We start from the raw sequence: 20898 nt of genomic DNA, 5'->3' as shown, positions 1-20898 counted from the left end.
AAAAAAGGAATTTTTTTAACTCAAGGTGTGAATTATATAATAAATAATTAGAAATTAATTAATTTACTACATTTAAATAACACACAAGGTTTTTCCTCCTCCTCAACGGAGCCAATAAAGAAGCAAAATCGTCGCTCCTTTCCCTCTCTCCCATTAAAACCAACTTCTTCCCTCGTTTTCTCAGGTTCTCCGAAACTCTCTCTCCAAACGAACAGTCTTTCCCCCTAAATCCTCGCTATTTCCACAAACCTTGACAAAAACGAAAAAAGACATTTATTTTCTCCCCGCCCTTAGAAGGACACTGCATGAACTTAGCAACGTTGGAAGAAGAAAGAGAATGAAGAAAATAAGTAAGAAGAGGAGTAATGGTTTCTGCATGTGTTTCCATCCTGATGATATGGAAAGAGGTTTCGCCGTTGGACCAGGAGAAGAGCAGTCGGAGCGGGTCAACCCGTTTCTTTCTCCCGCCGTGCACATGTGTTCGGACGATGTAGACAAGGATTTTACTGTCGGTTCTTTCGGTCGGAAATGCAAACTTGGTCGTCGGAGTTTCTCCCGTTATGTCAAAGCCGTTTTCTTTGAAACTTCCCTGGTTAGTTAGTTTCTTATTTTTCTTCTTCATTTAACCAAATGATTTGACCGTTAATTTTTAATTAATTTGGGCAAGTTAATCAAATTATTACTCAAATTGATAAGGACACTCTCCCCTGTTCTTGAAAATTAATAGTCAACTTTGCTTTTCTTTCCTTATATTTAGCATAATTTGTTCTGTAATTAGCAATTGTTAATGCTAATTTTTTGTTCTTTGTTGATGGAATGTGAACCTGATTGATTTCTTTGTATATTTTCCATTGACAGATGATGAAAATGCGAAACAAAAAATTTGGAGAGAAGCTCCAGCGGTCTCACAACAGTGTTAAATCCAAACCCAAGAAAGTTTCCCATCCAAAGTCAATGGAGAAATCATGTGAGGATAATCCCTCAACCAGAAGTTCTACATTTGCATCTTGTTTATGTACAACATCAACCACGAATTCATCATCATCCTCATCATTATTATCATCATTAGCGTCGTCAAAGTGTTCATCATCATCATCACTCTCATTACCCGAAAAGCTGGAAAACAACATGCAAGGAAATGTTGGAAAGGGCTGCTACGGTTATAACGTTAGTATGTGTTTGCTTCTCGTTACCCTGTTTGTTTTGGTCTTCTGGGGTAAGCTTTGTGCAATCTTTTGTACTTCAACCTGGCTCTTCTTGGCCACTTGTTGGAGTATCAAGCTTTCCCCATCATCTTCAGGAAATTATGCAGTTGAGCATTTTCCTGAGATTGATACAGACAAGTTTTACAAGAAGAAGGTTATCATGGAAGGATTACTAGAAAGGAACCATAGTTCAATTCCTCAGCCTTTACTGAAACAATGATAACCCAGATCAGAAAGTATCAGAAACCCTTTTTCTTTTTCTTCTTTTCAATGCAATTTTTTTGGCAGTTTTTGCCTATCCTGGGGTTCTTGATTTGCAATCTATAGTTATCAGAAATCAGGCATTTAGAGCTATTTTTTTCTCTGAATTTTATGTTTTTACAGTCACAAGAAATGGCAATTGTACAAATATTTACACAAATGTTACAATAAAAGAACAGCTTGATAGCAATGTTTACCCACAGATGCTGGTATGTATGTCTTAGTTTACATTAGCTGTTAACAGCTATCTTTTGGGGTTTACTTGAATGGATTCATGAATACATGTGGCCTAGGAAAAATCCAAAATTTGGAGATGAAAGAACTCTGGACCTAACATCATCAGTTTGATGGATGATCTACAAACAACCAAAGATGGCTGAAGAATTAGGAATGCTTTGCAATTTTCACCACCTTAATCTATTATTGGACAAGCATGCCAGTTGTTAGCTTAATAGATCATCTAAATATAGTGAATTTTTTTTTTCAGAAGTTTATGTTTTGGTATTGAATTACAATGGCATATCTGCCGTTTGGGTGCTTGTCTTTTTTTTTTTTAGTCTGTTTGTGACTATAATCAGGGCAAAACTTTCACTAAATCAGCTTTTGTTTTAATCCAATATAGATTGCTAGAGAAGCTATAATGTTGTGTGAAAGCCACCCTTAATTTGCAGATTGTTTGCTCATGCAATTCTTTACCAAAAGAATTTGAGATATAATTGTAAGAATGATTGCCCCACAGTATTTAATTTTCTATATTTATATATAAGAATTCTGTAAATTAATCCATCAAATGCTACAATGTTATTTTTTGATAATTTTTGATAAAAAATAATATGATTTTTTTTATTAAAAGAATAATTTATTTGTATATATGGTTATAGGACAACCATAAAATCCATTTTAAAAAATGGGGACTTATAGTCCAATATTTAGCACAGATTCATACAGTGACTTATAATAAATAAAATGCAAATTAGCAATAGTTTTATGTCCAAAATAAATGCAAAAATATTTCTCAAAAATTAAATATGAGAAAAAGAAAAAGACAGAAAGGGCCTTAAACCCTGTTAAACCCCCTTATCCGTTATATTCCCTCCCTCTGGCAAGATCCCCACTTTAGTACTTCACTAAAAATGGTGACAACGAAGCTTCTCCATCTGAAGCCAAACTATCTTCTTCCTTTGACAATCTTCTCTCCCAAACTCTCCTCTTTCTCTCTTCCAAAACGACCCATTCTTTCTCTCTTCTCTTCCACCCAAACGGAAACCGAAAGCCAAGCTTTCTCTTACGGCCCTTCTCTTCACAAAGGCAAAATACCACCCAAGACCCCTTTTCAGACCCAAAATCAAGATACCCATCAACCAGAAGAAGAAGAAAACCTCATTGATGAAGAGAACTTTACTAGAATTTTCCATCTTGCCGCCCTCCGTGTCCCTGCAAATGACTGTTTTGCCCTTGAGAACCGTCTCAGGGGTCACCTCTTGAATTGGCCAAGGATTAAGAACATTGCCAGGGTTCCCGGGGACGAAATCGAAGAAGAAATGATGACCCTTTTTGATAAAGGAAAAGATGGTGAAGAGAACAATGGGGGAAGTGATGGAGAGTTTGAGTCTTTGGTTTTGTACAGGGAGAAGTTGGTGAAGGAGTTTAATTATAGGGGATTTGTAAAGTTTAAAAATTTGGCTAAGATTTCGCGGCCAGGGAAGAGGAAAAGGAAAGAAAAAAAAGGGGATGCGGAAAGCAAAGGAAATGGGAGGAAAGAGTTTTGTGTTGTGGAAGTTGTGGAGGAGGAAGGAGGAGTAGAGGAGGAAATGAAAGGGTTATTAGGAAAGGAATTTAAAGGGCAGAGAATATGGAAAGGCTCAACAAGATTGTTGCTTTTGGATGAGAGGTATGGGGATAAAGGATCGCAGGAGTTGCCTCAAGCAATTAAGGTAGTAATTTGGGTGTTTTTCTATTCCGAACTAGTTTTGATATTTTTATTGAAGCTTGTTTGAGTATGATGTTGTGATTTACAATGAGTTTAGTTAATGATATGATTTGCTGAGAAGATTATAAAATTGTTTCCTAATGTATTGTAAAAGATTAGAAAGATGGAACTCAGCTAAGGCATTAGTCTTAAGTTACTTTAGTGCTCTAGTAAGTTAAGCTGGAAAACTTTGAATTTATTTAATGCATTCATGTGAGGTCAGTACACTTTGTTTCTTTTTTTTTCATTAATTTGTTGAAAAATTATTTGCTGCTCTGGTTGTTTCCCTCTTATTCTTCTTCTTCTTTTAGTTTTATTTTTTTTATGCCAATGCTCTTCGTTTCTATTTATTTCTGAGGATATATAATTTTAATGCTGTATCAATGGTAGGATTTCTATTTTGATAGATGTTCCTGTTTTTAAATATCTAAAATCCCATCCTATTTTTCAGGCTGTGTTGGTTGAAGAAACCAAAGAGAATAGATCATCGCCTATAGAGCTCGTGAGATGCAAGCTGACTTTGTTCTATGATTATTGGCAGATGAATGAGGTATGTCGCACAAGAGCATTATATAAAGTCCATTTTTCTAGCTTCAGTTCTGATTCCTTATTTTGTTTTGGACTGTTAAGCCTGTACTTACTATTTTTTCTGACAACAAAGAGGTCTTTCAAGCTTACTTCTGTTATCCCTCGAAGAGAGATTTCCTAGGTGTCTAAGATTCATTTAAGTGGTTGTTGAAGTTAGGGTGTCTTGCACAGAAAATATGTTCTTCTTTTCATCATTCCTGCCTCTGTTTTTTTTTTTCTTTTCCATTCTTTCTCTGTATGCTTGAATCTTTGAGAAACATCATGTTCATCTAAATCTGGAGTCACCCTACTCGTAATGTTGTGAAAAAGTTTAGAAGCTGGGAATGGCAGCATGATAGGCAATAATATAGAAGACCATTTAATTTCAAAGGGATGAAGAAACAAGATTTGTGGAATCACGTAGCATTGTGCAATTATAATAAATTATCAATTATTTCATTAAAAGTCTGTATGTACTATTCTGTTACATGCGGACCACAAAAGTATAGACCTCGACTAACTTGCCCAATCAATGAGAACTAACTGGCTAAGAGGAAAGAGAAAAATGGGGTGTAGGTAGTTTTTTTTTTCTTTGTTTTGATCCCATCTCAACTAGTCAGACTATGATATAAATGTTTGCAACATCAATGGAGACTTTAAATCTTATGCATTGCTTGCAGATATTGGAGGCCTTGTTACCAGAGGGAATGATTATCCCTTCAGCCTTTGAGACAGTTGGTCATATTGCACACTTGAACCTGAGAGATGAACATCTACCATACAAGAATGTTATAGCAAAGGTGCTCGTTATAGATATTATTAATAATTTTACCATTGTGAGGATATGTCTACGAATTTGAAAGTGAACTCATTAATTGTCTTCTGACAGGAGATGGTTGTTTTCCACTTTGTCAGGTGGTTCTGGACAAAAATAAGCCAAAGATACAAACCGTTGTAAATAAGATTGATGCAATTCATAATGACTACAGAACAATGCAGCTTGAGGTTTTAGCTGGGAATCGCTCCTTGGTCACTTCAGTAGTTGAGAATGGACTGCGATTTCATGTTGATTTAGCAACAGTGTATGTGATGCTGTCCATTCAAGCAATAAGAAATTTAACTTAGACTTCTTAATGTTTGTCCTCCAAATGAGGATTAAAGTCAAATCATGTCCGAAGAAGATGCAAGGGGCATATAGCAGAGAATAATTCCCTGACAAGGGTACTCATGTTCCACTTTTGCCTCTTGTTTGCAGGTATTGGAATTCGAGGCTTGCAACTGAGAGACAGAGGCTTCTGAGTGGCTTCAATCACAAGGATGTCATCTGTATGTTTGCATCTTGATGTTGTTTGGGATTATATATTACAGAGAATTGTTGTTATAATCACTGCAAGGCTCTTTTATTTCCAAAAATTTTGTGCTAGTTGAAGATTTTGTAAGTGTTCATATCAAGATCCTTATATGTCTGAACTCTTTTTGTAATTGGCAGGTGATGTATTCTCTGGGGTTGGCCCAATTGCTATATCTGCCGCTAAGATAGTAAAACGTGTCTATGCTAATGATTTGAACCCTTTTGCGGTTGAGTATCTTGAAAGAAATAGTGTCCTCAACAAAGTTGAGAGGAAGATTAAGGTATGATTGAGTCATTTGTACCAGTAACATTATGCTAGGTGATTTGGTTAACTAAAAGAATTAATGTGCTGCATATAGTTCTTTAACTTTATCCCTATAGACATTTCACTTGTTCCTTATTCCTTTTGGGTGGGTGGGGTGTCACAATTTGTCTTCAAATTTGATAAGTTAAGCTAGAAATGACTCTAAACTCCTACCAGACGAGGTTTAGAGACCATGGCTTAATAAAATATAAGATGAAAAAGGTAATTGAAAAGAATGGTTATCACTGATGCTGCCCTGACCCAGGTAATTTATCGCTTATTTGATTTTGCTGTTTTTAAATGTTTGATTTTCTTGTGAATAGAATTGTATATTTCATAGTGAGGATATTTTGTGTCACTATCTAGGTTTTTAACATGGATGGAAGAAGATTCATCAATGCTATGTTTTCTAGTGAGAAGGCTCATTCTATTACACACGTAGTTATGAATTTGCCAAATGATGCAGCGGAATTTCTGGGTAAGTAGTCATCTTCAAATGGCTGGCATTTTTTCACTTTCTTTTGCTTTTCATGAGTAATAAGACTGTCTTTAGTGAATTTCATACTCCTACTTACATTATTTGGTTATTTCTACTTGTTTGCCATAATCTCTTGTCACATTCTTCCAGTTGAATGTTAAAGATCAACACATTGATGGTAGTTTTTTTTTTTTTTTGAGAAATCACAATTAGGATTACGTTAGTTATGTGAAGGCTATAAGCATAGACTTTTGAAATGACTGATGGAACTAGGATTTAAGTTTCAATGTGTACTACTCTGGTCAAAAAGGTTATTAGATGATGCTTCTTAGCTGATAAATAATGTTTTCCAGGGCCATTTTTGGCTCTGGGAGGGATGTTGACTAGAAGTATTTGTTAAAGTCTTCAGAACCTTCTGAAGTCATGGTGGTTGATAGTGGTTATTGGTCTCACAATATGTTAAAATGATCTGGAGATATCATGCAAAACTTTAATCTCTTTATATGTTTTGGCCTTGAGGAACAGTTGCATTCAGGGGAGTGTACAGAGATCAACCTAGAGATAAAGAATTCAGCTTCCCAATGATTCATGTTTATGGATTTTCAAAAGCTCGAGATCCTGAGTTTGACTTTCATGAGGTATGGTGCTGAAATCTCATAATGTTTGTGTGTCCATATTAGCTACTGCTAGTCCTGTTGAAGCATTTAGGTGGAATATATGGCCGCTATGTTTTCTGTTTCTTTATTTCATATCTATTTTTATGTTGTGTTAATGCAGCGGATACGAATTGCCTTGCAAGAGGTTGCAGTTAATGTGGATATGCGTAGGGTACGCCTTGTTGCACCCGGAAAATGGATGTTGTGTGCAACATTTATCCTTCCTGAGAGCGTAGCCTTTGCAGAATCTAGGTTAAATATGTAGACAGATCAATTTGTAAAGCAGAGAATGTCATAACATCAAGTTTTGTATTATAATATCTTATTCATTCACTTCCAATGATTCTATCCCCTTACATTCTAGTTTCACTCCCCCAAAATAATGAGAGCTATATACTTCAATTGGCCTAAAGATGGAGGAACTAAGGAATGAAGATATTTGAACTTGTGGCATTGAAGTTCTCTTTTCACCATTTTCTATTCAAGTGTCCTGTCTTCTTCTCATCCTTTTTTCTCCTACCTGATTTCTTCATTTGTGTAAATCATGAACCATTAGTACTGATGATCTCCCTTCCAACTATTAGCCAACCATGTACCAAGAGAAAGAAAAAGAAACAATTCAGTCAACCAAAAAACCTGAAGAGAAAAAGAACTTTTGGAAGTTCATACCCTTCAACAGTAGGATGTTGAAAGCAAACAAGTAAAAGTTGCCTTCATTTTTGTCTTCAGCTTATATGCTTAACCAGAGCAACAGAAACAGTTGGATAACGTGTTCCTTTCCAACTTGCTTCTTACAGTGGAACAAAAGCAGGAGCAGTAGCTGTTTCTGATGTTTGAATGATGCTCCAATTTGACAAGAGAATAGAAGATTTCTCTTGATAGTTCTCAACTTCCCTACTGTTTCTGAAAAGCTTAGGAGTGAAAAAGCAGAAGGAATATGCTTTGGATGAAAACAACAGAATCTGCTTTGGAATTGAACCCCCCAGCAACCCATATGAAAGGTACCATTGAAACTGGCAAAACAGCATATAGAGTTTTTTGTTAAGGAAAAATGTGATTTGAACCTGTTTTCTTCAACAAAAAGATACATATATTTATTATTAAATCATCAAATATTCGTGTACTTATCTTATTTTATTTTTATTTTTATCTAAGAAAACAACAGAAAAAGAAAAAAAATTATAATACTGTTGAATATGGTACATGGTGGTGGGGGTTTAGAGAGTGGACAGAATTTTGATTGCAGCTCAAAAACATCTTACAGTTACAGACACACCTTACTTTCCAGTGTCTTTGTTTCACAGTACTGTTTTCTTTTTCATATGCAGGTACCCAATACAAACACAACTAACAGCTGACAGTGACCCCTTTTTTAACTTTCCATGCATCACTTTACACCAAATTGTACATAAATGCTAGAGAACACCCAAATATTTCATCCCCCACCAGATTGTTTTGTCCCTCTTTTGGACGGTCCAGATTAACCCTTCCCCAACCTTTCTGCAGCACCCTGTTGATCCTGTCCCTCCATAAAATCTTAAAAAAGCCAAAGACGAATGTACCATGTTGGGGGCACAGTGGTAATATAAAGTTGGAGAGTGGGGTGAAATACAGAGAGAGAAAGAAAGAAAGAAGCAGAGAGCAAAATCTCAGTTCAGATTGAGATCTGAGTAATTATTGTATTGCTCTTATCTCTATCTGACTGTGGTCCATATTTATGAGCCCTTTTGATTTACAGGGGGGGAGGGGATGGAAATGTGAGGGGGAGAGAGGGGATCTTTTGATCTTCGCTATATTTTTTGCCTTAAAGAGTAACATCTTTCACAAGTTGCATAAAAGCCAGGGCCAACAGTTACTCTAACCTTTGGTTCCTTATAGCAACCTTTAAGATACCTTTGGGGATGAAACCAAATGCTTACCTACTCTCCTCATTTACTACAAACCCCTTTTCAAGATCATCAACAATTTCCTTGTAATTTAAAATCAATGCTGTATTCTAATTGAATTCATGTCAAATTACAAGTAAAGAGTCTCAAGATGAAATCTCTTTTATATCATATTTTCTAAGTATTTTGATAATGAAATCATAATATGACGTTAAAAAAAATTTTCAAAGCTTAAAATAGAAAAATAATCTAAAAGCGGACATGAGGAATCCTTTTTACCAAACACCATGATCAATAGGGGTGAAAAAGATGTTGATATTCGAACAACTCTTATCTTTGTGTTTGACTCTCAGAATCTTGACAATGGCAACCTTCTCAATCACATTCCATTAGGCAATATGATGCCATTATGCATAGTCTTAACTCTCTTTTCCCTCTTGTATCTATTCTAAAAGATTAATATAGTTGAAGTGTAACTTGTAAGTATGAAGTTGTGGGTAGATTATGAGATTGCAATGCTAATTAATTGGGGAAAACAATATGTATAGTTTGATGTCTTTTTAAGAGCTATTTGTCATAGAAATACTAAAGGATTGTGTTATATGGTCCCCATTTTGATGCAAAAAGGAGCCCCATAGTTGGGGTCATAGTCCTATATATATATATATATATATATATATATATATTATATACACACACAACAGTAGGCCACCTTACAAATAATGCCCAAATCCCCAATCATTTCCATGCAGGGCACAATCTGCTTCCCAAACCCCTAGAATCCTTCCATGTCTGCCCAAACCCAGCAAGGCCCTTTTCTCTTTTTCATATTTAAATTAATCCAAAATAAATTCCAAAAAATTAAAAATTAAAAAATAAACCCCAACCCTCTGATACACGCGCTTCCACCACCTTCACACGTGCCAAAACTCCTCCTCCCCCAGCCGCCTACCCCAACACAAGAGGTGGACCCCCACTTGCCACGTGTCATTGATGGGGGGGACCACCCCATGCGCTTTTTGAAGGTTTTTTTTTTTTTCTCTCACCCACTATGCATATGCCCTAAGATCTAGAGTACTAGATCAAGGCTTACAGAAGGGCAAAGGACAAAGGAGGAGAGTGGAGGGACCCATTTGGTCACGTGGCAGGTCATTATTGGTCAGGATTGTCACTATCTTAAGGACGGCGGAGGGAGGAGGCTGGCAGTCCGTACGATTTCAGCTTTTTCTTGCATTGCATGCATTTGTGTGGGGGAGGGAGGATGGGGGAATTATTGAGATCTTCAACCAGAATCATATCAGAATTACACATCTTTGGTTAGTCACGCGGTTTCCATTGAAATTTCTCTTCTTCTTCCCCTTCATTCGTTTTAAGCTTTCCATCTTTTAGCTCTAGCACAAGATTTTGGTGCCATAGATATACTCATATCAACCCCATGATATACCATAACGTGATAAGACTTAATTGTGCTCTTCGGGTCGATAATTTCGGTTCGATGATCTAAATACATTAATGGGTTTCAAAGGTATAACTTTTTTTTGAGTCGTATTTAATTGTGAATATGATATTATATATGTACATATATATATATGGGATTAGAATAAAGAGTTAAATATTATAAGGGTATTGGTGCTTTTGATTAGGGTTTCTTTTGAGAACTTGGTGCCTTCCATAGGGTAAGGTTAAGGGAGGGGATGGTGACCCTCTCCATTATTTGGCCAATAGCTAATTAACTAACCATTTGAAAAGAAAGAAGAAATATGATTGATTGATAGAGTTCAAATGGTTAACTTTGAGATGGGAATTTGCCATGATGGGGACATCCTAAGGAAAATGCTTTCATGTGATTGGATTTGAGGGAAACTTTGTTTTTATCATCATTGCTTTGTAACAACTCCATGAAACAATTTTTGCCATAAATTTCCAAGTGGTGAAAGAGAAAGTCCAACTTATATTCATGGAATAATATCATTGATCATGTTAGGAAACTTGGGTGAATAGTTTGAAGAGTTGAATGCAACACATGGTAAGCAAAACAAAAGAAGAATGGCTTTGGGATGAAGAAGAGGATTGATCATTTAGTTCATAACCAAATATAGGAATATAGGTCCGATATATGTCATGTGTTTCTAGTTAGAATGTAACAAAGAGGGGGGAATAAGAACAAGTCAAAAACCCATTTTAATTAACTATGATTATGCTTTACTAGCTAGTTTTACAAGGACCCATATTTCAATTTTGCTAGATTTGTGACCACTGAGGCATTGATTATAATGTTATTCCTGTTACAATATCTAACAAATGAAAGACAAAAATCATTTCATATGTATAATAAACCCAAGCAAGGCATGGAAAATCTAAGAGTAAAATTACTTATCATTGAATTTATATCACAAAAGGAGAAATAATTAAAACATTAATGACACATCCTAGTCCAATATATTGGCCATAGTAGAAACTAGCACATGGAGTCAGCTTTTTGATGGTTTCCAAATATGAAGAAAGGGCCATCATTGCAACCCTACAACATAGGCAGATTCACATAGATCATGACCAAATCTTACTCTATATGATTGCCCCTTTGCCCCTACACCCTTTACTCACAATCCTTTAGCTTCCCACCAATGTTATCACAAAGATCATGCCCATTAAATTCAAATGCATTTAATCAATTAGTATGTAAAAAAAAAAAAACAAAAAACCCATATAGTAAGATCATATCATTACTTAATTTTCATTGAAAAAACTATCTTAAGACATAAGTAGAGCAGAGAAACATATGGGGATAGAGACTCCTTCTTGTGCATTTTTCCTTATAGAAACCTGATAATAATTTATGCCGATTATTTTTAATACCGGTTACGTTACATCGTACGGGTAATTCTTTTTTTTTCTTATTTAATTCAAAAATATTTTAATTATTGGAACCATATGATGAGCCAAAAATTGACCATGATAACAAGATGATGACCATGTCCATGAATTGATGGAAATATAATTACAACAAAATGGACAAAAGAGCAAAGGATTTATATATGTTTTTGCATGAAAATGAAAAGCCCTAATCCTTCTTTGCTGTTTTTGGGTAAACTGACACTGCCAACTACTTTAAAGGAGTTGTAATGTCCTTGTGTTTCAGACCGTGCCCCGGTATAGTCGGTGTATACCCTCTGTACCTGACACGTGTCTGTGGGTAGTATGCTGTCCACTCTCTTTAAGCGCGTGTGTTGCGTTTTATCTCAGAACAGGATGCCCCGTGTGTGTACGCGCATTGAGATAGCCTGGTTGTCGTTTTTCTTGCATAGGGATTGGTGTGTTTTTTGTGGCTGGGAATGCAAAATTTCTATGTCTCATGCTGGTTTTACTGATTCCAGGAAGGAATTCTCTTTGTCCTTTTTTTTTAATGGAGCAAAAAGAAATTTGTGAAAATTATAGGAGAAATTACTAATATTTTAATTTAAAAATAGTAATCCAACCAAACCGTATTTTGGAAATTTGGCTAAAAAAATTGAATTCCTTAATTCAATTTAAAGCAAATGCATTTTTGGATTCCATCTTTTTACAATAAGATGGTAAATTTGGCAGCGGATAAAACAAGAGTGGAGATAGCAATTTCATTAATAAAAAAAAAACAAAATAAAAGACTAAAATACAAAAACAAAGGAAAAGTAAAATAGCAGACCAGACAAGGCCATGTACCTTTTAGCATTTCACAGAGGTAGATTTTGTTTTGGTCTGTTTTTCTTTTTTAAATAAATTAAATTAAATTAAATTAAAAATTTTCTCTTTTTTTGAATTAAAAAAGAAAATCCAAATCTTCAAAATCATCGGTCTATAAAAACCCCATTCTTTGATCACCAAGCAAAAGCCAAAGACATAGAGAAAAAACTTTCCTTTCTCTCTGGCTTCACTCTGTTTGATTGTTCAAGCCAAAAAGATCAACCCTTTTTTTTGTAATGGCTACTTCACTTACACTCTTGACTCCAAATACTAATAACCCAACAGCAAAAGCCTTGGAAGATGAAGCTAGACCAGCTGTGGGGTTTGTGAAGAGCAACAAAGGAAGGAAACCAACTGGGAAAGGTCCATACCAAAAGAAACAGCCACAAAGAGGCATGGGAGTGGCTCAACTTGAACGTTTAAGGCTCCAAGAAAAGTGGAAGAAAATGACTGAAGCAACGACAACAACGATCACTACACCAACAACCCAGTTTCCTTCTGACCCTATTGGGACTACTAATGTTCCTGTGCTTCATGGTGTAGCGAACTATGGTGTTCCCATGATGATCAATGGTGGGAATGGGGGTTTATTGGGTTGGGGTGACACAGCTGGTTTGGTGATGCAAAGGGCTGTTGGAAATGGAGGGTTTGGTGGGTTGAATGGTCAGGTTTTGGTTGGAGCTCCTGGTAGTGTTCAGGTTGCTTGTGGTGCTGGTGTTGTGGAGGCTTCTAAAGAGCTCTCTTCAATGCCAAAGTTACAGCATTGTAAGCCTGATCGTTGTGATGTTTGCTTTAAGGTCTAGTTCTTTTTTTTTTTTTAGTTTTTCTTAATTTGTAATTTGTGCTTTTGGTTTTTCTTTGTTTGAAGTCTAGTGTTCTTGGTTTTTGGTGATGTTTTATGTGTGGTTTCAAAGAAACGTTAGAAAATGTGAAGGAAAAATAATATTTTGAAGCTTGAGCTAGCTGGTATTGTTGATTCTAGTTTCTAGTTTTTATGTTTGACTCCAAAAAAAAGAAAAAGGGAAAAAAAGAAAGAGGCTTTGAATCTTAGTTAAGCCATATAGTTATGTGTGTTAAGTTGGATTAAGGATGTCTTGAGTCCTTTTGTTTGGCTTGGTAGAAAATGTGGCAACGCCAAAAGAAAAGAAAAGAAAAGAAAAAAAATTAGGTGTCATTTCTTTGTTTTCTTGGGATTTTGTTTAGAAATCACTCAGATAAACCTAAAAGTCCAAAACAAGTACGAGTCAGTATTTGTCTCGGCCTTTGTTGAGTAATTGTTTTTGTTGTTTTATGTTTCTAGTGATTGGATTTCTATCGTTTATATTACTTATTACTAGTGTCCTACTGACTTTTACATGTTGCAGAAGAAGCGCTGTAATGGGGACAATGTAAGGTTTAATGGAGGGTTCAACCAATTTGGACAAATTTTGCCCAACAAAGGAGACCATTTTCTAGGATGGAACCAGGAAAACAATCAAAACATCAATGAAGAGATAAATGGATTCAGTGCTAGAGCTGCGAGGAGTGCTGCAGCCTATGCAGGCCACATGAACATCAATGAGGTGATAATTAAATTGGCTCAACTCCTTTCTTCTTTTCCCTAAGGAATAGAGAGAATGTCTATATGATTTTGTTTGTTTATTATTTTTAGGTAAGATACTTAAATTTTGTCTTCTGATGCAGACTGTGGAGGTGGTGGCAATTCACAGGAAAGGAAGCTCTATGGGCACCGGAAGTGTTCTCATGGAGTATGAATTCTTCCCAGGGAAAAGTAGCAGAAGCACTTCTTCCAAGGAATGGGAATTGCCTGCAGAAGCTTCAGTTGCAGTGGGTGGTGAAGCTTCTTATGCTAATGCTTCTAATTGTGTTGATTTGTCCCTCAAGCTTTCATATTAGAACCACATTGAAATGTCTGGTTTTGGCTTTGTTGGTTTACTGTTACATTGATTTGGGTGTAATTAATGAGTTTGAACCCAAATCCCAAATACAGCTTTAAAGTTTCCCTTTTGTTGTTAAACTTACATCTCTTACTAAATTACTGCAATATATATTGTGCTTTCTGAGAAATCCCTCTCTCTGATTTTGTCAGTTATTGGCTTAATTCTCTCAGCTTTAATGATCTTGTCATTATTTCTCATATCATCTCTATACCTTTTCCTAGTGAATCTGTTGTGGCCCTATCTGCTGATGCCTATTAAAAGATCAATTCAGAGATCTATCCTTTTAGGTTTTTTGAAGTTTGTAGATGTCCCACACATATATTTCTTATGATTAAAAAGTACGGTTTCTGTGTCTTGATACATATCACAACAAAGTAGTGAACTAATTAGGACTAACCAAGCCAATTACTATGGTTTCTAATTTGATTTTATATTCATATGTTCCTGCCATTGTAAAAGAAACTGCAATGCATTGGCTAACAAGATGGCTGCCATTACCATAGAAGATATGTATATTGTAGACTGGTAAGAGTGCTTGCATGGAAGCACCAAATACTATTAAAATTTGGTGTCATGAACCTTACTTTGTGCTTGAAAATAACTGCAAATCAGTATATCTTCATTTGGCATGACCCGGTCATGCATGAAAGGTCATCTATATATATGTTCATCTGATATCCCTCTGAGCTTTTACTTTTAACTTGGATCAAAAACTGGTTTCCCGAGTTTACCTATAGATCATATACTAAGCAAAGAAAAATAAGTTAAACCTGCATACAGGCTGGACAGGAAATGGCTCAAAACCCGAGCAACCAACTGTCTCTTTCTCTCTTTTTCTTTATGTTGTAATTTGGCTGAGGCTGAATAAATAAATAGAGGGAGTTACTATCCTAGAGTTAGTTTACACCTTTTATGTGCTGAAACACAAGGAGGGCATCCCTGGCTTTCTGTTTATGGGAGTCAAGTAAACCATTCTGGGATTGCATTAAAAAATGTGAAAGAAAAGAATAGATAAAAAACTATCACTGTTTCCAGGAAAGAACATATAGTGAGTAAAGCAAGGGGCTTGCTCGAAAGCAAGGGCATGTTTCTCCTAACGACACTGGAGATCAGAAAGTGGCTGCTGCTGCTGCAAACAAAAAAAAAACACAAAGGCCTAAGCAACAAAAGTACAAATCTGTGAACAAGTAAAGGTGTAAAAATTAAATATGGATGCAGGTGGGAGACTGATAGTCTGATGCTGATCAGTAGAAGTAAGGCAGAGTAAGTGTTGAAGGCTTTTTTTTTTCTTTGGGCTATAACTTACATTTGATTGGATGCCCAGTGATTCATCCTGTCTTATTCATCCCCCAGCTTTTCCTTTTCTCTTCCTCTTTCTTGTTATTTCACTTTTGGCAAAAAAAAAAACCAAGCACATCTCTCCATATTTTTACCCTTATTTGTTCATGTTCTGAAATATGTTGTCTAGAGTTATGATCTTAAGCAACTAAACTGAAAAGAATATCAAGTAACAAGAAAATGTTGGAATGCTAAAGGGAATGGAACAAAAAACAAAAAGGGAATTGCATTGGCAAGTCAAGCATGAAAGGAAACTGCCACAATATTGAAGAAATAATAATACCACAAAAAATGGTGTAATTGATACTAGATGGTACCCATTTTTCTTTTGAGCGTTTAGAATTTTCATTTTGGGGGTTAAAGCTTAGGAATGGGTCAGGTTGGTGCCTATTTATATTGAAATATCCGAAAGCAAAATCGCTTATTATCGAGGTATTTAAAACTTAATTGATATTATTATAATATTTTTAACTATTCGTAGTGTAATAAAAATTGATTAGTGATATCCGTTAATTGTCCAAATTTGTTGATAGGATGGATGTACTATTAATAAAAACCAAAATTAATTTTTAAAATTCTATAATAAGTTAATTGATGGCCACTTGACAGTTTTCGTAAAGTAATTAAAAGTCACTTGATATGATTGTTCATTACCTTTTTTTCTTGATATGATTGTTCGTTATCCTTTTTTATCAAAAAACTAATTTGATAAGTTGTGCAGTGATCAGGTTTTTAAATGTCTTGGAATCCTTTTACTTGTTCGATGTGAGATTGAAACATTTTAATCTACTTCTTTTAAAGAACTGGGCATGATACTCTCCCCACCCAATCCGATGATGCCTTTGACATCTTCAATCACCTTGCTTGCTTTTCTAATAGAAGTGCTTGGCATGGATCGGATCAAAATCATTAACCACCTTGCTTGCTTCCCCATTGAAGTATTTGGTATGGATTAAATCAAAATAAAATTTGTTTTGATAACACTTGTCACGAAATTATTATTCTTTTCTCAAAAGATTAACTTAATAAATTATATAGTATTCATGTTAATAAGTGTCTTAAAACCCCCTCCTTATCTGATATAGGATTGAAGCATGCCAGTCTATTTTCTACAAAGAAGTAGACGTGACATTAGTACTTGATGTTGTAGCATTGTACAACTCTTTCCTCAATGAAGATGCTTTATGGTGACATTGATTCCTTCAATCCTCGCTGATTTACTTTCTATTGTTTGGTCTCGAACTATTTCATTTGATAGATGTTGGGCTCAAACGCTCTGTACTTGATCCTAATCTAAGCCCAGCTTCAACCCAAGGCAAACCCAGATTCTATTAGCAAAAAATCTCAACACTAACCCCAATTCTATCGTGAAAGATTTCCCTTGGAGCTCTTTTTCACTTTTTCTAGTCCCACTCTGCACACTCAACTTGTTCCTTTATTCCCATTGCTCTTCCAATACCATCAACTGTCCAACACTGACATCTTAAGAAAACCTCCAGAACCTTCATAAACGCAGAGCTCTCCCTCAGTTCATCACAACAACAACAAAAAGCAAAGAAGAAAATCCCCAAAGAAGGAAAGAAAAGGAAAATAAGAGAAAAACTCCCCAGAAAAGGGAAAGAAAATGAATCCCTCAGACAACAGTGACCACCCTCAACTCCCAACAATCAAGATCCACCACCCATCCTCCCCTCACCACCCAACCTCCACCGCCACCCCCACCGCCGGCGCCCGCCGCAAGATCGGCGTAGCCGTTGACCTCTCCGAAGAATCCGCCTTCGCTGTCCGCTGGTCCGTCCAGAACTACATCCGACCCGGTGACGCTGTCATCCTCCTCCACGTGTCACCCACCTCCGTACTCTTCGGAGCCGATTGGGGCCCACTCCCCCACACCCCACAAACCCCGGAAACCCCGCAGTCCCAAAAGCAGCTGGAAGACGATTTTGATGCCTTCACGGCTTCAAAGGCGGCGGATTTGGCCAGACCCTTGAAGGAATCAGGGTTTCCCTTTAAGATTCATATAGTGAAAGATCATGATATGAGGGAAAGATTGTGTCTTGAGGTGGAGAGGTTGGGGTTGAGTGCTGTTATAATGGGGAGTAGAGGGTTTGGAGCTGAGAAAAGAGGCAGTGATGGAAGGTTGGGAAGTGTTAGTGATTATTGTGTCCATCACTGTGTTTGTCCTGTTGTTGTTGTTAGGTATCCTGAAGATAAAGATGGCGGGAATGGCGAGCCCGTGGTGACGGTTAAGGAGGCTGAGGTGGAGGAGGAAGGTGGCAAAGGTTAATCGTTTTTGAGTTTTTTTTTTTTGTATGTTTGAGTTTGATTGAAAATTTGGGATCTTTGTACTTGTTTCATTGCTTAATTTGGGTGGTTTGATCAGTATTTTTTTTTCTTTATTGCTTATGTGTTTTTATTGTATTAACCGATTAATAGGATACAGAAGCAAAGTCACATCATATGATCCATATAGCGATCTCGCATACTAATGTAGTTTGTTTTGGTGTTTTGTGACTGAATTTTGGGCTTCTTGGCAGTGTTACGGTGTTTAATCGGATGAAATTGGCCTTTTTTTTTTGTTGATTGTGTTTTTTTTCTGTTAGATGACGAGTAGGGCACAGTGGCAGTACATGATCCATATGGCTGACCCATTTATCGGGAAAAAGCTCAGTTTGTTGTGGTAATGGCTAATACAATGTTTAGGTTTGGTCTTTTTCTTAGTATTAATTAGTTTGTCTTGGTATCAATTTAGGTATAATATGATCTATGTCGATGATCACATATTGGGGAAAGGGTTAGTTTGTGTTAGTTTTTAGTTATTTGAAAATTGGTTTCTTGGCATTTTTTTTTTTGTTTAATTTGGATGATTGAAGCAGTTTTTGTTACATTAGCTGATAAATAGGTCATGGTAGTATAGTATGATCTATACAGCTGATCCCATGTTGTGGCAAAAAGATTTGGTTTATTGTTGTTCTTGTAGCCTATATATTGTTTAGTTTACCTAGTATTAGGTTTTTATAAGGGTAGGATTTGTTTTGTGAGCTGGATAGGATTAGTTTTTTCCCCTTGAACTTTGTTGCAGATAGGTAGTTAACTGAAAAAGGGATGGGTTATGGACAGTGGGACTAATGATTTAATAAAGACAGCATATTAGGTACTTGGTGTATAAGCTTATCATACATGTCATTGCTAACTTGGTGTCGTAGAGCATTGCTTAAATAAAGATGTGTAATAGCAATTGCTGCATTGTTTATTAAGTAACCTAATAGGTGTAAATGAAGGAGCTCTTTTGCAGCTTGATAGGAAAATTTTGGGAGCTAATTGAAATGGGGAGAAGTGATTCACAATGAAAATAATTTAATAAGGAGGACAAGATATGGTAGTGTGGTGTGCTTGGTATTTGAACTTATAATAGGGGTTGCTGCTAGATTATTGGTATGACTGGAGAGGATTGCATACATGTGATAAAGACGTGTGGATAGCAATTGCTACTGTCTTTTATTAATCTGTTAAATCTGTGCATGCATGTATGAATAAATGTACAGTTATTAGAGAATGCATTAACTAGCAAGTTTGGCCTGCTCATGGAGGTGTCAGGACATGACGTTACCGTTGTAGGAGATAATAGGAAGATGTTTTGAGCTGTTGTTTGTTCACTTAAGACAAAGCAACTTGATGCATGAAGGAGTTGGAGTATTTCTAGCTGTTGGGATGATCATTTGGAACTGAAAAGTGCTATAAGAAGCTGTTTGTATGGGAATGCTAATGGTTTCATAAATCATAGTTACTTTAAATGGGAGAATATGGGGAGATAAATCACTGGTGCTTTTTTTTGTGGAATTCTTTGTTAAAGCATACTCTTTTTTCCCCCATACCCATATTCTGGGGAACTTTCAGAAAGAGGATGTGCCAATTAGGTTTTTATTAGAATATGCTTCTCTTTTTCTTATATGTTGCTTTACAACATACCTATTAGGATGTTTGATCTGCTGTAGCTGGTAAGTATGGTGGAAATATATGGATTAATCTGATTTGGGAAGTTAATTGGGACTGGAATGATAACTATTAGATGTTAAAAGATATGCCTAGATTATAAGAAGGCTTTTGCATTTGGGGGAAGCTGTTTATGTATCAATTGATGACAACCATTTCCTCCCACTGTCTTTCTTTTTTTTATTTGGGCTATTACTTGTGAAACACAGCGGAACTGGAACCTATGGAATATAGAAAGAAAATGATCCGTCTGTATAGTATCCTGGTGGAAACATCTAGAATTACTAAAGATTGGATTCTCTGTTATCAAATCTATATCATGTTGTAGTAGTAAAGCATCCTGAGTTTCTTCATAGACTTTGGTTCATGTATAAAACTTTTATTAGTTGTTGAATTATAAACTTACACCATATTTTGTAAAATTGATGTTAGTGTTTGTTGCTTCTTTAATTGCAGATGCTTAGCAAGTCCCTGGTAATTGCAGCTTTATCCTATCAGTATCAGGTTTGTTTCTTGGCGTTGGAAATATCTTTCAGGAAAATGTTATTTGTCATTCTTTTATGCAAACCTGTTTGAATCTGATTTTTCTTTGATCTTGCTTTTCTTGTGTTATAGATAGCATAGATGGCTGTGAGTCGATATGGATTAGCTGGGACAAAGAGAAGTCATCAAATCTTTGGTGGTTAATGGCACTTGGTTAAAACGGATCATAGGATTTTCTCTTTCTACTTTCATCTCCCCTTTGCATGACTCTATCGATGATGTTATTGTATGGTTGATGAGGTTTTTTTTTTTTTCCTTCTTTCAATTATGGCACTCGAGGAGATTATTGTGTTTTGCTGTACTGTGATATAAGATAATCCCAGTGTCAACATTGGCTTTCTATTTTATGAGCTGTTTTTGTGGCCATACTGCAGGGCAGAAATATGAAAGTATTTGATGAGCTTCACCTTGAATTCAAGTGTTTTCTGGATGCAGAAATCTGGGAAAGTTTTAGTAACTGCATATTGATTACTGAAAAGAAAAATCTGACTATACCTGCATATCACTAACATGAAATCTAGCTTTGTTGGTCTTTGGGTGATGGTGGTCCAGTTGGAAAGCACATGCAAAGTGCAGATGCAAGTTGATGTTCTAAAAGCCAAGTTCAAATGTCAACCTCAATTTCCCTCAATCCAAGCAGAAAACTAGGGATTGCTGCCCTCAATCAAGGGAGGAAAGGAAACCACT

The 20898-nt window shown here is 36.1% G+C and overlaps 4 protein-coding genes across 5 annotated transcripts; all 4 read left to right on the top strand.

Moving 5' to 3' along the window:
* The first annotated feature begins 128 nt into the window (after positions 1 to 128).
* On the top strand, positions 129 to 1615 carry LOC18593800 (uncharacterized). The gene is made up of 2 exons (XM_007021172.3): positions 129 to 592; positions 859 to 1615. Exons 1-2 carry the CDS (start codon positions 338 to 340, stop codon positions 1423 to 1425), a joined length of 822 nt encoding a protein of 273 aa, XP_007021234.3. The 5' UTR covers positions 129 to 337; the 3' UTR covers positions 1426 to 1615.
* A 945-nt stretch (positions 1616 to 2560) lies between these two features.
* On the top strand, positions 2561 to 7249 carry LOC18593799 (Met-10+ like family protein). Its single transcript, XM_007021169.3, has 9 exons — positions 2561 to 3400; positions 3887 to 3985; positions 4683 to 4802; positions 4918 to 5084; positions 5258 to 5328; positions 5492 to 5634; positions 6024 to 6135; positions 6661 to 6773; positions 6913 to 7249. The coding sequence occupies exons 1-9, from the start codon at positions 2600 to 2602 to the stop codon at positions 7054 to 7056; spliced, it is 1770 nt and encodes a 589-aa protein (XP_007021231.3). The 5' UTR covers positions 2561 to 2599; the 3' UTR covers positions 7057 to 7249.
* Positions 7250 to 12564: 5315 nt separating this feature from the next.
* On the top strand, positions 12565 to 14413 carry SPL (sporocyteless (SPL)). The gene is made up of 3 exons (XM_007021168.3): positions 12565 to 13194; positions 13762 to 13959; positions 14081 to 14413. The coding sequence occupies exons 1-3, from the start codon at positions 12634 to 12636 to the stop codon at positions 14291 to 14293; spliced, it is 972 nt and encodes a 323-aa protein (XP_007021230.2). The 5' UTR covers positions 12565 to 12633; the 3' UTR covers positions 14294 to 14413.
* A 2628-nt stretch (positions 14414 to 17041) lies between these two features.
* Positions 17042 to 20624, top strand: LOC18593797 (universal stress protein PHOS32). Of its 2 annotated transcripts, XR_016027429.1 has the most exons (4): positions 17042 to 17957; positions 18279 to 18355; positions 20125 to 20172; positions 20284 to 20624. XR_016027429.1 is itself a non-coding variant. In XM_007021166.3 (3 exons), exons 1-2 carry the CDS (start codon positions 17300 to 17302, stop codon positions 20130 to 20132), a joined length of 666 nt encoding a protein of 221 aa, XP_007021228.1. In that variant the 5' UTR covers positions 17044 to 17299; the 3' UTR covers positions 20133 to 20172; positions 20284 to 20624. The 2 variants fall into 2 exon arrangements, 1 of the variants encoding a protein (XP_007021228.1); XM_007021166.3 differs by lacking the exon at positions 18279 to 18355 and having other exon boundaries at positions 17044 to 17957.
* The last annotated feature ends 274 nt before the right edge of the window (positions 20625 to 20898 follow it).

The sequence above is a fragment of the Theobroma cacao genome, chromosome 7 (assembly GCF_053813885.1).
Source record: "Theobroma cacao isolate CCN51 chromosome 7, ASM5381388v1, whole genome shotgun sequence".
Taxonomy (NCBI): domain Eukaryota; kingdom Viridiplantae; phylum Streptophyta; class Magnoliopsida; order Malvales; family Malvaceae; genus Theobroma; species Theobroma cacao.
The sequence above is the reverse complement of the archived record's forward strand: the minus strand, read 5'-3'. Positions and strand labels throughout refer to the sequence as shown.

What these genes read in the sequence shown, in the direction of transcription:
- LOC18593800 (XM_007021172.3), top strand. Translation starts at nt 338, where the DNA reads ATGAAGAAAATAAGTAAGAAGAGGAGTAATGGTTTCTGCATGTGTTTC. An exon ending in TTTTCTTTGAAACTTCCCTG is followed by an intron (nt 593 to 858) that starts GTTAGTTAGTTT and finishes TTCCATTGACAG; the next exon opens with ATGATGAAAATGCGAAACAA.
- LOC18593799 (XM_007021169.3), top strand. Translation starts at nt 2,600, where the DNA reads ATGGTGACAACGAAGCTTCTCCATCTGAAGCCAAACTATCTTCTTCCT. An exon ending in AGTTGCCTCAAGCAATTAAG is followed by an intron (nt 3,401 to 3,886) that starts GTAGTAATTTGG and finishes CCTATTTTTCAG; the next exon opens with GCTGTGTTGGTTGAAGAAAC. An exon ending in CTGAGTTTGACTTTCATGAG is followed by an intron (nt 6,774 to 6,912) that starts GTATGGTGCTGA and finishes GTGTTAATGCAG; the next exon opens with CGGATACGAATTGCCTTGCA.
- SPL (XM_007021168.3), top strand. Translation starts at nt 12,634, where the DNA reads ATGGCTACTTCACTTACACTCTTGACTCCAAATACTAATAACCCAACA. An exon ending in GTTGTGATGTTTGCTTTAAG is followed by an intron (nt 13,195 to 13,761) that starts GTCTAGTTCTTT and finishes TACATGTTGCAG; the next exon opens with AAGAAGCGCTGTAATGGGGA. An exon ending in GCCACATGAACATCAATGAG is followed by an intron (nt 13,960 to 14,080) that starts GTGATAATTAAA and finishes CTTCTGATGCAG; the next exon opens with ACTGTGGAGGTGGTGGCAAT.
- LOC18593797 (XM_007021166.3), top strand. Translation starts at nt 17,300, where the DNA reads ATGAATCCCTCAGACAACAGTGACCACCCTCAACTCCCAACAATCAAG.